A 16193-nucleotide genomic window follows, 5' to 3' on the forward strand; every position below is an offset into this window, starting at 1 on the left:
TGCTGTACTGTTCTTTGTTCTTTGTGTAATGTAATTGTGCAATTATCCGACCCTCACACATTACCTGGACCGGAATCCTCCAGCCATTCGTGCCTGCGGAGAATTCGGCACTCCCCGCACCGGGAGAATCCCAGCGAAGGCAAGGTTGAAGAATCCGGCCCCTTCCCATTTCAGAAGATCAGACAAGATTCTACAACAATATATGCAAGATAGACACTTACCAATATCTTGCCAAAAAAATTCCAAGTGCCGAATGAGCGTGAAAACGACAAAGTTTGGACGAGTTAAAATCAAATCTTCCTTCACTTTGAAGAAAAAATGAAGCAGAACCTGTTTCCCGCCAGCAGGGGGAGGGAGTGGGGCCTGAGATTGCCGAAAGCTGACAGATGGCAGCAGAGGGCGCCATTACGCACACGCAGATCTCTCAATAGCAGAGATCTGTCAGGCACCTTCCCCCTGGCTGTAGCTGCTCTCCTCGGCTGATTCCCCGTCCCCACCCCCTGCTACATGGACTGATCAATTGCCCATCCAGTCTGCCTTGCACGGACCCATTGCCCAACCACCCCCCCCTCTTCTACCACCACCACCCTCCCACCCCCCGCACAGACTGACCGATCTTGGCTGCAGAGTGCACAGCGTCCCCCTGCCCTTTGAGTTGGCCCCACCTCCTTGGCACTGCCTGGTGCCAGAACTGCACACAGTGCTCCAGCTGTGGCCTAACCAGCACTCTGTACAATTCCAACATTACCTCCTTGCGCTTATACTCTATGCCACGACTGATAATAGCCAATGTCCCATATGTCTGCTTAACTACCCTATTTGCCTTCTCTGCCGCCTTCAGGGATCTGTGAATAATTATCCCAAGATCCATCTGTTCCTCTGAGCATCCCAGAGTCCTGTCATTCATTAAATACTCCCTCGTCTTGTTTCTTCTTCCAAAGTGCATCACCTCACACTTTTCAGGGTTAAATACCATCTGCCACTGCTCTGCCCATCTGACCAGCCCATTTATACCTTCCTGTAGCCTGGACATTCTTCTTCACTATTAACCAAACTACTAATCTTGGTGTCATTTGCAAACTTACTTATCATTTCCCGCACATTGTTGGACTAAATAATATAGATAAGAGACCCAGCATTGAACCATGTGGTACGCCACAGGACACCGGCCTCCAGTCACTCAAACAGCCTTCTACCACAACCCTTTGTGTCCTATTACTGAGCCAGTTTCTGATCCATCTCGCCAAGTTTCCCAATTCCATGTGGTTTAACTCTCTCAATCAATCTCCCATGTGGGACCTTGTCAAAGGATTTGCTAAAATCCATATAAACGACATTGACTGCACTCCCCTCATCTACACACTCAATCACATTTTTGAAAAATTCGATCAAATTTGTTAGACGTGACCTCCCTCTGACAAAGCCATGCTGACTATCCCCGAGCAACCCATGTCTTTCCAAATGGAAATTAATTCTCAGAATTGCAGAATTTTCCCCAGTAGTTTCGCTACCAATGGCGTGAGACTCACTGGTCTGTACTTCTCTGGCTTATCTCGACAGCCTTTCTTAAATTGTGGAACCACAGTAGCTGTTCTCCAGTCATCTGGCATCTTCCCCGTGGCCAGAGAGGAATTGAAAATTTGGGTCAAAGCCCCTGCAATCTCCTCCCTTGCCTCCCACAGCAGCCTAGGGCACAATTCATCCGAGCCTGGGGATTTGTCCATTTGTAAGCCCGTCAGAGCCTCCAACACCTCCTCATTTCCTGTGTAAAACTGTGCAAGTTCCTCACAGTCCCTTTTCCTGAATTCCATACCTATATTCCCCTTTCCCTGAGTGAAAACCAATGAGAAGTATTCATTTAACACCCTTCCAATGCCCTGCAGCATCACACAGATTGCCCCCTTGGTCTCTAATGGGCCCTACTCTTTCCCTGGTTCACCTCATCCCTTAATGTATTTGTAGAATATTTTAGGATTCTCTCTAATTTTGTTTGCAAGTCCTTTTTCATCCCCCTTTTTGCTCTTCTAATTGCTTTAAATTCTCTCTTGCATTTCCTATATTCCTCTAGGGCCGCAGCTGAATTGCTCCCTTTGGATTTGCTAAAAGCCTTTCTCTTCTTCCTTATCCAGTCCTGAATTGTCCTCAACATCCAGGGTTCCCTGAACTTATTGCTCCGACATTTCCGCCTATTGGGTACATATTGGATCTGCCATTACAGGAGGGAGCGTCAGTGATACTGCCACATTGGCTGTTATCCTTGGAAGTGGCGGGAGGGTGGGGGGGGGGGGGGGGTGCAGGGGGATGCCCCTGGTGACTGTGACATGGGGTGAGGGTGAGAGCCCCCAATCACCGTGCTGTTGAGGGAGGAGTGCACCTGACACCATCGTGGTGGGGATGGGGGGCAGCTGGGGTAAGTTTCAACTCTCGGCTGATGAAGATGTCCTTGAAAGAGGATGCCTCGACCTTGCCGGTTCTATAAGGTCCCGCTCCACCGGATTAGCACTGTAAACCACGCCCCCCCCCCGCCCCCCCGGGGCTTTTGTGGCAGGGTGCCAGAAAATCTGGTCTGAAAACTCAGTGGTGAATCTGGAGAGATAGTCGCCGGTTTTCAGTCAGAATCTGACACTCTTGACAAACTATGGGAAAGTTCTGCCCATAGGATTAAGCACAGCATGTGTGAATAGCAGAATAATGGTCAGCGCTGTCTGAAAGCAAAATAGCAGAATGTTTTAATAGCAGAATAGGGTAGCACAGTGGCTCAGTGGTTAGCACTGCTGACTCACACCGGGGACCCAGGTTCGATTCCCGGCTTGGGTCACTATCTGCGTGGAGTCTGCATGTTCTCCCTGTGTCTGCGTGGGTTTCCTCCGGGTGCTCCGGTTTCCTCCCACACTCCAAAGATGTACAGGTTAGGTTGATTTGCCATGCTAAATTGTCCCTTAGTGTCAGTGGGATTAACAGGGTAAATACGTGGGGTTGCAGGGAAAGGGCCTGGGATGAATTGTGGTCAGTGTAGGCTCGATGGGCTGAATGGCCTCCTTCTAAAAACGTAAGAACTAGGAGTAGGCCATCTGGCCCCTCGAGCCTGCTCCGCCATTCAATAAGATCATAAAGTAGATGATTAATAGAATCATAGAATCCTACAGTGCAGAAAGAGGCCATTTGGCCCATCGAGTCTGCACCGACCACAATCCCACCCAGGCCCTATCCACATACCCCTACATATTTACCCACTAACCCCTCTAACCTATGCATCCCGGGACACTAAGGGGCAATTTAGAATGGCCAATCAACCTAGCCCACTCATCTTTGGACTGTGGGAGGAAACCGGAGCACCCGGAGGAAATCCACGCAGACACAGGGAGAATGTGCAAACTCCACACAGACAGCAACCCGAGCCGGGATTCGAACCCAGGTCCCTGGAGCTGTGAAGCAGCAGTGCTAATCACTGTGCTACCGTGCCGCCCATGATCTTTTCGTGGACTCAGCTCCACTTACCCGCCTGCTCACCATAACCCTTAATTCCTTTACTGTTCTGCACTGTAGGATTCTAAGATTCTAGGATTTTAAGGGACAGCTCTGTCTGAAAGCAAAAACATGAAAACAAGACGCAGACTGACACTTGTGGTAAGCATTATGAAGGGACCATTCCCTCCATGACCTCCTACCCCACTCCTCTATCAACCCCAACATCTCATCCCCTTGCCATGCAATCGCAGGAGGTTTAACACCTGCCTGATTCACTGTTCCCTTCTCACCATCCATCATCCCAGACACTGGTTCCAGGTGAAGCAGTGATTATCGCAGTCCTTTCACTTTAGTTTCCTGTATTTGCTGTCCACAGTGAAGTCTCCTTTCCATTGGGGAGACCAAATACAAACTGAGTGACCACTTTGCAGACCTCCACTCAGTCTGCAAGCATGACCCTGGGCTTCCTGTTGCTGCCATTTCAACTCACCACCTTTCTCTCATCGTCACATTTCTGATCTTAACCTGTTTTAATGTCCAGCAAAGCATAAGACAAGCCAGAGGGACAGGACCCCAACTTCTGATTGGACACTTTAAAGACTTCTGGATTCAGCATGGTTCAAATACTTCAGGCCCCAATTTTGACCTTATCACCTTGTGGTGAACCATAGATAGTTATCACTATGGGTACTGAACCATAGATGGTTATCACTATGGGTACTTTTACATATGTTACTCTTGTTACTGTTGGGGTTAGGGTTGGGGTGTTCCACCTGTTGGCATTGTTCTGTGGTACACTCCGGTTGGCTCCGCCTTCCTATAGGAGTATAAAGGTCACTGCACTTCCTAGTGACCCTTTAGTCTGGGATTATATTGTTAAGCAGTATGCTCTATTCTTGTTGCTAATAAAAGCCTTTATTTCCCGGGTACGATCCAGCCTCCCAAGTGAATTAATCGCGCATCAATTTTATTAGCAACAATTTTTGTTTTGAAAAAAAAACATGGAGCAAATGTTAAAACCCGATCGGCTTACCTTAGATCCGCGTGCCGCTGGAGCGTCGAACACTTTCGACCATTGGTTGAAGTGTTTCCAGGATCATATCAACATCTCAACAGCAGTCCAAAACGACGCCAACAGATTGCGGGTCCTCCACGCAAGGGTAAGCGACACTGTGTATGCAACAATCCGCGATTCCCAAGACTACAAAGAGGCCATCGAATTACTCAAGAAGCTGTACAACAAACCGCCAAACGAGATTCATGCTCGTCACCTACTAGCCACTTGACGGCGGCAGCCCGGCGAAACGACGGGACAGTACCTGCGCGAACTTCAGCAGCTAGCCAGAGCCTGCAATTACAAGCCAGTGTCGGCTACTTAATACACTAACGATCTGATCCGAGATGCGTTCGTGGCGGGAATCGGCTCATCCTATATTCGCCTGCGGCTGCTGGAGCAAGGTAACTTGGACCTAGCTAAGATGGTGGAATTGGCTGATGCGATGGAAACGGCCTCCAGAAGTCTTGAAACTTACCCCACCGACCACGTGGGAACATCGTGACAAGTACAGCCACCGACTCAACTCTACCCAGCGGCTCCTAGGAACTGCGCGATCGTGCTTTCAATCTTGGACCTGACGGCTGCGGCAGCTCCAGGAGGCCCACGGTGCTATTTCTGTGGATTGGCGAAGCACCCTCGCCAGAGATGTCCGGCCAGGACGGTATTTTGCTCCGCTTGTGGAAAGAAAGGGCACTATGCTAAAGTGTGCCGAGCGAAGCCCCCTTCGAAGCCAAGCAGTGCTGCGTGTGACTCCCCAGGATCCGTCTCCTCGTCTCCAGCTTCGTCGATGTCTTCAACCACGTGCGATTCACGGGTGCCGCCATTCCTGAAGACGACGACGCAAGACATGTGCGACTTGCGATTGCCGCCACTTTCAACGCCATCGACCACGTGCGATCCATGGGCGCAGCCATTTTGGTCGACACCGGCCGCAGACGACCAGCAGGGGTCCTCATCATCGACCATCTCAGCTGCCTGCAGTTGCACTCGGGATCCAACAGTGGCGTCAATCATCCTGGAGCAGGCCAAGCCTCACAGACTCGACAAGTCCATGATGGACATAGAGGTAAACGGACGCCTGATACATTGTCTGTTTGACAGCGGGAGCACGGAGAGTTTCATTCATCCGGATACCGTGAAACGGTGCGCTCTCCGAGTACAAACTGTCAGGCAGACAATCTCGATGGCGTCGAGGTTCCGATCTGTTACCGTTCTTGGGAGCTGCATGGTAACTCTAACGGTGCGGGGCACAGTTTATGAGAACTTCAGGCTCCTCGTGTTACCGCACCTTTGCGCTCCGATACTCCTAGGACTAGACTTTATGGAGTGTGACCCTGCAGCACGATGGGCCACTCCCTCCACTTTCAGTGGGAGAACAGCAGCCTCCAAATTGCCCAGCGCGCTCCACGTGCAGTCTCTCGACACTCAAAATCACCCCGCCTTCTTTATTTGAAAATCTCGTGCCAGGCTGCAAGCCCATCGCAACTAAGAGCAGGCGTTACAGCGCTGAGGATCGGATCTTTATTCGATCTGAGGTTCAGCGGCCCCTCAGGGAAGGGATCATTCAACCTAGCACTAGCCCATGGAGAGCGCAGGTCATGGTGGTTAAGACTGGAGACAAGCCCCGGATGCTCATAGACTATAGTCAGACCATTAATAGATACACGCAGCTGGACGCATACCCTCTCCCGCGCATATCTGACATGGTCAACCAGATTGCGCAGTACCGGGTGTTCTCCACCATCGACTTGAAGTCAGCCTACCACCAGCTCCCCATTCGCCCAGAGGACCGAAAATACACGGCCTTTGAGGCGGATGGCCATCTCTACCACTTCTTAAGGGTCCCTTTTGGCGTCACTAATGGGGTCTCGGTCTTCCAGCGTGAAATGGACCAAATGGTGGACCAAAACGGGCTACGGGCTACCTTCCCGTACCTGGACAACGTCACTATCTGCGGCCATGACCAGCAGGACCACGACGCCAACCTCCTGAAGTTTTTACGCACTGCGTCTCGCCTGAATCTGACCTATAACAGGGAGAAGTGTGTATTCAGCAAGCACCGCCTAGCAATCCTTGGATACGTGGTGGAAAACGGGGTCATCGGCCCCGATCCAGACCGTATGCGTCCCCTCCTTGAACTTCCCCTACCCACTAGCATCAAAGCACTGAGAAGATGCTTAGGCTGCTTCTCGTATTACGCACAGTGGGTTCCCAATTATGCGGACAAAGCCCGTCCGCTCATAAAATCTACCTCTTTTCCCCTGGCAGCAGAGGCTCGTTTAGCCTTTGAAGGGATAAAAGCTGACATCGCGAAAGCCACGATGCACGCTGTCGATGAGTCTATCCCCTTCCAGGTGGAGAGTGATGCATCTGATTTCGCCCTGGCCGCCACACTTAACCAGGCGGGCAGGCCCGTCGCCTTTTTCTCTCGCACCCTCCAAGGCCCTGAAATTCGGCACTCCTCTGTGGAAAAAGAGGCTCAGGCCATTGTGGAGGCTGTACGGCATTGGCGCCATTATTTGGCTGGAAAACGATTTACCCTGCTCACGGACCAGCGGTCCGTGGCCTTCATGTTCAACAACACGTTAAAGGGAAAAATCAAGAATGATAAAATCTTGAGGTGGAGAATCGAACTCTCCACCTACAACTATGATATCATGTACTGTCCGGGGAAGCTCAATGAGCCCTCAGATGCCCTGTCGCGTGGAACATGTGCCAGTGTGCAGGAGGACCGGCTATAGGCCCTCCACAATGATCTCTGCCATCCGGGGATCACTCGGTTTTTCCATTTTGTAAAGGCCCGGAATCTGCCCTACTCCATAGAGGATGTCAGGTCAATAACTCGAAGCTGCCAGGTATGTGCTGAATGCAAACCGCACTTCTACCGACCTGACAGGGCACACCTCATTAAGGCCACTCGCCCTTTTGAACGACTGAGTATTGATTTCAAGGGCCCCCTTCCTTCGACAGATCGGAATGTGTATTTCCTCAACGTGGTTGACGAGTACTCCCGATTCCCTTTTGCCATTCCCTGTTCTGATATGTCTGCTGCCACGGTCATCAAAGCCCTGTGGAGTCTTTTTACCCTGTTCGGCTACCCCAGTTATATCCACAGTGATAGGGGTTTGTCGTTTATGAGTGACGACTTGAGGCAATACCTGCTCTCTAAAGGAATTGCCTCAAGTAGGACTACGGGTTACAACCCCAGGGGTAATGGGCAGGTCGAAAGAGAAAACGCTACAGTCTGGAAGGCTGTCTTACTGGTGTTGAGGTCTAGGGGTCTTCCAGTCTCCCGTTGGCAAAGGTACTTTCTGATGCGCTCCATTCAATCCGGTCCCTCCTGTGTACGGCAACCAACGCTACCCCACATGAGCGGATGTTTACCTTCCCTAGGACGTCTTCCTCTTGGTTGACATACTCAGGACCTGTCCTCCTGCGGCGGCATGTTAGGAGCCGCAAGTCCGACCCTTTGGTTGAACAGGTCCATCTCCTCCACACCAACCCTCAATATGCCTATGTAGCATATCCTGACGGGCGAGAGGACACGGTCTCTATCAGAGATCTGGCGCCTGCAGGGGACCTGGAAACCCCTGTCGCTCCCGCACCCCTGGTTAGGGTTCCTTTGCCCATTCTCTCCCCTCCTGACACGGCGCGGGCAGTATCGGGACCTCCACTTAATCCTCTTATTCCCGTGTACAGCTTGCCTGAGTCCAGGAGATTGTCGCCACCTCGAGGCTTGCCTGAGTCCAGGAGATTGTCGCCACCTCGAGGTCCACCCGTCCGTGAGGAACTGGAGGAGTCACTGGACACCACCTTGGAGAGAGGGTCACCACGGTCACCAGAACCGGCGCTACCGCCAGTGCTGCGGAGGTCGCAGAGACGGTGCGGACCTCTGATACGACTGAACTTGTGAATATATGGACAGTTCGTACTGTTTTTTTGCCCCACCGGCCTTTGTTTTTAAAGGAGGGGTGAATGTGGTGAACCATAGAACATAGAACATAGAACATAGAAAGCCACAGCACAAACAGGCCCTTCGGCCCACAAGTTGCGCCGATCACATCCCCACCTCTAGGCCTATCTATAGCCCTCAATCCCATTAAATCCCATGTACTCATCCAGAAGTCTCTTAAAAGACCCCAACGAGTTTGCCTCCACCACCACCGACGTCAGCCGATTCCACTCACCCACCACCCTCTGAGTGAAAAACTTACCCCTGACATCTCCTCTGTACCTACCCCCCAGCACCTTAAACCTGTGTCCTCTCGTAGCAACCATTTCAGCCCTTGGAAATAGCCTCTGAGAGTCTACCCTATCCAGACCTCTCAACATCTTGTAAACCTCTATCAGGTCACCTCTCATCCTTCGTCTCTCCAGGGAGAAGAGACCAAGCTCCCTCAACCTATCCTCATAAGGCATGCCCCCCAATCCAGGCAACATCCTTGTAAATCTCCTCTGCACCCTTTCAATGGCTTCAACATCTTTCCTGTAATGAGGTGACCAGAACTGCGCGCAGTACTCCAAGTGGGGTCTAACCAGGGTCCTATAAAGCTGCAGCATTATCTCCCGACTCCTAAACTCAATCCCTCGATTAATGAAGGCCAGTACGCCGTACGCCTTCTTGACCGCATCCTCCACCTGCGAGGCCGATTTAAGAGTCCTATGGACCCGGACCCCAAGGTCCTTCTGATCCTCTACACTGCTAAGAATGGTACCCTTCATATTATACTGCTGCTTCATCCCATTGGATCTGCCAAAATGGATCACCACACACTTATCTGGGTTGAAGTCCATCTGCCACTTCTCCGCCCAGTCTTGCATTCTATCTATGTCTCGCTGCAACTTCTGACATCCCTCCAAACTATCCACAACACCACCTACCTTGGTGTCGTCAGCAAACTTACCAACCCATCCCTCCACTTCCTCATCCAGGTCATTTATGAAAATGACAAACAGCAAGGGTCCCAGAACAGATCCCTGGGGCACTCCACTGGTCACTGACCTCCATGCAGAGAAAGACCCCTCCACAGCCACTCTCTGCCTTCTGCAGGCAAGCCAGTTCTGGATAGATGGTTATCACTATGGGTACTTGTACATATGTTACTCTTGTTACTGTTGGGGTTAGGGTTGGGCTGTTCTACCTGTTGGTATTGTTCTGTGGTACACTCCGGTTGGCTCCGCCTTCCTATAGGAGTATAAAGGTCACTGCACTTCCTAGTGACCCTTTAGTCTGGGATTGTATTGTTAAGCAGTATGCTCTATTCTTGTTGCTAATAAAAGCCTTTATTTCCCGGGTACGATCCAGCCTCCCGAGTGAATTAATCGCGCATCACACCTTCATGCCAGTCTGCATCTTTTTCTATTCATATATTCTACTAATTTGCTGTCAGACTGTGCTCACCTTTATTCTGCTGTTAACACAACTCTGAATCAAAGCTTTAGAGTTTTTTTACTGTCATTACCACGCCTTTGACCTTTGGTTCCATGAAACATGTCATTTAATTTTCCCCGCCTTTGAGCCTACCTCTGACCTCCCTGACCTTCTCTTTTGCTCCGCTTGCCCCCCCCCCCCCCCCCCCGACTTGTTCACCAGCCTAACACCATCACTTTCCAAACCCCCCTCAAGCAAAACAAAGCCAAAAAGTAGCCTTTCTGAAAATACTGACTCGGTCTTTCTCGGTCTTGTTGCAAGATCTGTTGAGTTTCTCCAGAATATTCTGATTTTATTCTCACAAAGATGTGGAAATTGGAACTGCATTTCTCTAAAAGCCTCTGAGGCTGGGGCTGAATTGCAAATTCCAAAGCTGAGGTGGACAGACCTTGTATTAGGCAGAGGATGTGAGAGTTATGGGACCAAAAGGGGCCAATGAAATTAGGATACAGCTCACCACGGTTTAATTAAATAGCAGAATAGACTCGAATCGCTGAATGGCCTAATCCTTTATTCCCTTTTTATTCATTCATGGGTTGTGGGCATTGCTGGCTGGTCAGCATTTGTTGCCCATCCCTAATTGCCCTCGAACTGAGCCATTTAGGGGGCAGTTCAGAGTCGACCACATTGCTATGGATCTGGAGTCACATATGGGCCAGGCCAGGTAAGGACAGCAGATTTCCTTCCCTAAAGGGACATTAGTGAACCAGATGGGTTTTTACAACAATCGACAATGGTTTCATTGTTATTATTAGATTTTTAATTCCAGAGTTTTATTGAATTCAAATTGCACCAAGTGCCATGTGGTTTTTAAACACCAGGGTCCCCAGTGTTATTTTGAGTCTCTGGAATACAATGATGTGGAGATGTCGGTGTTGGACTGGGATAAGCACAGTAAGAAGTCTCACAACACCAGGTTAAAGTCCAACAGGTTTATTTGGAATCATCAGTTTTGCTCCCATGGACTGCTACTCCAAAAGCTCGTAATTCCAAATAAACTGGTTGGACTTTAACCTGGTGTTGTGAGAATTCTTACTCTGGAATACTAGTCCAGTGACAATGCAGTGAAGGTGGCACGGTGGCACAGTAGTTATCACTGCTGCCTTACAGTTCCAGGGACCCAGCATGGGTGAGAATGTGCCTGCATGGGTTTTCTCCGGGTGCTCCGGTTTCCTCCCACACTCCAAAGATGTCTAGGTTAGGTGGATTAGCCTTAGTAAATGTGTGGGGTTACAGGGATAGGTTGGAGGAGAGGGCCTGGATAAAATACTCTGTCAGAGACTCAATGGGCAGAAATTTAGCCTGGAAATTCCCGCCTGAGGTCAACGGACATTCCTATTGTCCACCCCTTGCCCATTCCAATTCCATGGTGGGCGAGGCAGTAGAATTCCAGCATATGGGCTGAATGGCCTCTTCTGCACTGTAGAGATTCCATGATTCTATGAAAACCACAAAACCATCAGCTTCCCAATCACTTGTATTAGTTGTGTTGAAGCTCAATGATTAATTTCAAAAAGAAAAGATTTCTCTTACCAAGCAGGCTGATTCGTCAAAGTTATTGCCCCAGACATAGACATTGACTAAAGTGCTGTTGGATTTCAAGGCATTTGCAAGAGCCACCAGACCAATGCCAGAGATGTTGTTCCTGGGCACAGACAATCTGGTGGGAAAAATTATCAATGAATTCAGTAACTGGGTTTGAAATCTCTGAGCATCATTACTTAAGTAACTAAACAACTATCACAGAGGCCAAAACATTGTCTGATTTCAGGAAGAAATTAGATATAGCTCTTGGGGCTAAAGGGATCAAGAGATATGGGGGGAGGGGGGGAATCAGGATATTGAATTTGATGATCAGCCATGCTCAAAATGAATGGCGGAGCAGGCTCGAGGGGCCGAATGGCCTCCCCCTGCTTCTAGTTTCTATGTTTCTAAAAACACAAACAGGACTGTCCTCATAGACACGTTGTATCAGCCTTTTCCTGACCCATACAACTCATTTCTTCTGATCTTGATTCCATTATCTCTCCATTTGGGCAGTCTCTTCCCACCTACATTTGCAATTCTTCTGATGTACTTCATCAGAGCAACAATTTCCACTTTCTTGGCCTTAAACGTCTCCTCTTCACTATTGATGTCCAATCCCTCTCCACCCCCAAACCCCACCAGGACAGTCTAAGGGCTCTCCGTTTGCCCCTTGAACAGAGACCCAAGCAATTCCCATTCACCACCAGGGTCTTGTCTGGACCTGGAAGCATTTATTGAATTTGCTTCCAATTCGCACCCCTCTTTCACCTTCACATGGTCCATCTCCAAAACTTCCCTTCTCTTCCTTGACTTCTCTGATACCATTTCTGATGATACACTGACCACCAATATTCATTACAAGCCCACTGGCTCTTCATTAGAGTCATAGAGGTTTACAGCATGGAAACAGGCCCTTCGGCCCAACTTGTCCATGCCACCCTTTCTTTTTTAAAACCCCTAAGCTAATCCCAATTGCCCACATTTGACCCATATCCTTCAGTCCCCATCGTACCCATGTAACTATCTAAATGCTTTTTAAAAGACAAAATTGTACCCGCCTCTACTACTACCTCTGGCAGTTTGTTCCAGACACTCGCCACCTTCTGTGTGAAAAAATTGCCCCTCTGGACACTTTTGTATCTCTCCCCTCTCACCTTAAACCTATGCCCTCTAGTTTTAGAACTCCCTAGCTTTGGGAGAAGATATTGACTATCTAACTGATCTATGCCCCTCATTATTTTATAGACCTCTATAAGGTCACCCCTCAGCCACCTACGCTCCAGAGAAAAAAGTCCCAGTCTATCCAGCCTCTCCTTATAACTCAATCCACCAAGTCCCAGTAGCATCCTAGTAAATCTTTTCTGCACTCTTTCTAGTTTAATAATATCCTTCCTATAATAGGATGACCAGAATTGCACACAGTATTCCAAGTGTGGCCTTACCAATGTCTTGTACAACTTCAACAAGACTTCCCAACTCCTGTATTCAATGTTCTGACCGATGAAACCAAGCATGCCGAATGCCTTCTTCACCACTCTGTCCACCTGTGACTCCACTTTCAAGGAGCTATGAACATGTACCCCTTGATCTCTTTGTTCTGTAACTCTCCCCAACGCCCTACCATTAACTGAGTAAGTCCTGCCCTGGTTCAATCTACCAAAATGCATCACCTCGCATTTATCTAAATTAAACTCGATCTGTCATTCATCAGCCCACTGGCCCAATTGATCAAGATCCCATTGCAATTATAGATAACTTTCTTCACTGTCCACTATGCCACCAATCTTGGTGTCATCTGCAAACGTACTAACCATGCCTCCTATATTCTCATCCAAATCATTAATATAAATGACAAATAACAGTGGACCCAGCACCGATCCCTGAGGCACACCGCTGGTCACAGGCCTCCAGTTTGAAAAACAACCACTGTACAACCACCCTCTGGTTTCTGTCAAGAAGCGGAGATGCCGGCGTTAGACTGGGGTGAACACAGAAAGAGTTTTAACAACACCAGGTTAAAGTCCAACAGGTTTATTTGGTAGCAAATGCCATTAGCTTTCAGAGTGCTGCTCCTTCGTCAGATGGAGTGGATATCTGCTCTCAAACAGGGCACACAGAGACACAAAATCAAGTTACAGAATACTGATTAGAATGCGAACCTCTACAACCAACCAGGTCTTAAAGATATAGACAATGTGAGTGGAGATAGCATTAAGCACAGGTTAAAGAGATGTGTATTGTTTCCAGACAGGACAGCCAGTGAGATTCTGCAAGTCCAGGAGGCAAGCTGTGGGGGTTACTGATAGTGTGACATAAACCCAACATCCCGGTTTAGGCCGTCCTCATGTGTGCGGAACATGGCTATCAGTTTCTGCTCAGCGACTCTGTTTTGAGGCCAAAACAGTGAATGTTTTAAAGAAGGAGTTAGGTATAGCTCTTGAGGTGAAAGGGATCATGGTATATGGGGGGAAAGCGGGATCAGGCTCCATCCTCTGTTCTACAGAATAAAATCCATCACACTTCTCCCTCTTAGCTCTGAAGAAGAGTCATTCAGACTCAAAGGGAGGAATTTCCTCTTCCTGTCTGCCATGGGAATTGTAGCGGGCGGGGGGGGGGGGGGTGGGGGTGGTTTGTGCGGGGGGTGGGGGGGGGCGGTTTGGGGGGGGGGGCGGTGGGTGCCGGGGGGGGGGGTGGGATCTTGCAAAGGTCTGTTGAGCTCAGGTGGGATTTTTCGGCTTTGGGGCGAGCGTGGCCAGAAAATCCAGCCAAAATGTTTCTCTCTCTACAGGTGAGTATATTTGATTTGATTTATTATTGTCACATGTATTAGTCTTGTGATGCTAGTGTACCTTGAAGAAACATATTTTTCTTAAATCATGTTCTCTGCCGTTAAACAGCTTTGGTTTTTTTTATTGTTGCCGGGTTGTCTGGTTAGAAGTCCTTTTATTGCTGCTTCAGTGAATTAAATGGGGTTTTGTTTATTTTTACTCTGGGCCTCAGGTACTTTCTGGGATCTTTTATGACCCTGCATTGTGAGAGGGAAGACTGATTGACAAGTCAAAGTCAGATGGTTCCTCCCCAGAAAAATCTAAGGATTCATTTTCAGTTTTAGTAATGAAGGGGGCGGACATCAGACTGAAAAGCTGTGTTTCTCTCTCCCTGGTATTGGAAATTCTGCTGGCGAGCTGAAAACAAGATTCCTGGCCTTCCAGGAGTGGAAAAAATCTGCTATTGGTGTCTGGCTAGAGTCTCTCTCTCTCTCCCTGGTGTTTTGGGAAGCTTCTCTGACTTCAAGCTGGTCGGTGTGTACATCCAGAGAGCTACTGGAAGTTACAGGACTGGGAAAATGAAGTCAGAGTTTCAGCATCGCGTGAGCATTTGTATTTTCTGTGCTAAACCTGTGGCAAGGGTTTTGTATCGGGAAGTCTGTTTGATTGGAACATTTCCCATATTCATTAAGGGTTATACAATATCCCAATTGTTTTTTTGTTTATCATGGATAAAAGTTATTGTTAATTTTCTTTCTATACATGTTAACTGTATACTTAAATAAACTTTGTTTGGTAAAGCTTCCTAGTGGGTCATTTGAATCATGCCTGAAGTGAAGCATCTCATGCTTACCCTAGCCAAATTCAAATTGCAAAACTTATGATCTAGGCAGACTTCATAAAATACTTTGGAGTTTCTGACCTGAATTACAACAGTATACAGTGAAAAGTATTGTTTTTTGTGCACTATACAGATGAAGCATACTGTTCATAGAGAAGGAAATGAGAGAGTGCAGAATGTAGTGTTACAGTCATAGCTAGGGTGTAGAGAAAGATCAACTTAATGCAAGGTAGGTCCAAAGAACAAAGAACAATACAGCACAGGAACAGGCCCTTCGGCCCTCCAAGCCCGTGCCGCTCCCTGGTCCAAACTAGACCATTCTTTTATATCCCTCCATTCCCACTCCGTTCATGTGGCTACCTAGATAAGTCTTAAACGTTCCCAGTGTGTCCGCTTCCACCACCTTGCCTGGCAGCGCATTCCAGGCCCCCACCACCCTTTGTGTAAAATATGTCCTTCTGATATCTGTGTTAAACCTCCCCCCCCTTCACCTTGAACCTATGACCCCTCGTGAACGTCACCACCGACCTGGGGAAAAGCTTCCCACCGTTCACCCTATCTATGCCTTTCATAATTTTATACACCTCCATTAAGTCTCCCCTCATCCTCCGCCTCTCCAGGGAGAACAACCCCAGTTTACCCAATCTCTCCTCATAACTAAGCCCCTCCATACCAGGCAACATCCTGGTAAACCTCCTCTGCACTCTCTCCAAAGCCTCCACGTCCTTCTGTCAGTGTGGCGACCAGAACTGGACGCAGTACTCCAAATGCGGCCGAACCAACGTTCTATACATCTGCAACATCAGACCCCAACTTTTATACTCTATGCCCCGTCCTATAAAGGCAAGCATGCCATATGCCTTATTCACTACCTTCTCCACCTGTGACGCCACCTTCAAGGATCTGTGGACTTGCACACCCAAGTCCCTCTGCGTATCTACACCCTTTATGGTTCTGCCATTTATCGTATAGCTCCTCCCTACATTATTTCTACCAAAATGCATCCATTCAAAAGTCTGATGGCAGAGGAAAGAAGCTGTTCTTGAGTCGGTTGGTACGTGACCTCAGACTTTGGTATCTTTTTCCCGATGGAGGAAGGTG

The 16193-nt window shown here is 48.7% G+C and overlaps 1 protein-coding gene across 1 annotated transcript in view; it reads right to left on the bottom strand.

Annotated features, from left to right (window-relative positions):
• Positions 1 to 16193, bottom strand: part of lrrc34 (leucine rich repeat containing 34) — an 89931-nt gene that overhangs the window by 5492 nt on the left and 68246 nt on the right. Inside the window, exon 6 of the mRNA XM_078203762.1 lies at positions 11490 to 11616. Coding sequence (XP_078059888.1) covers positions 11490 to 11616 — 127 coding nt within the window. The remainder of the gene's footprint in view (positions 1 to 11489; positions 11617 to 16193) is intronic.

Source organism: Mustelus asterias, chromosome 3, assembly GCF_964213995.1.
Source record: "Mustelus asterias chromosome 3, sMusAst1.hap1.1, whole genome shotgun sequence".
NCBI lineage: Eukaryota > Metazoa > Chordata > Chondrichthyes > Carcharhiniformes > Triakidae > Mustelus > Mustelus asterias.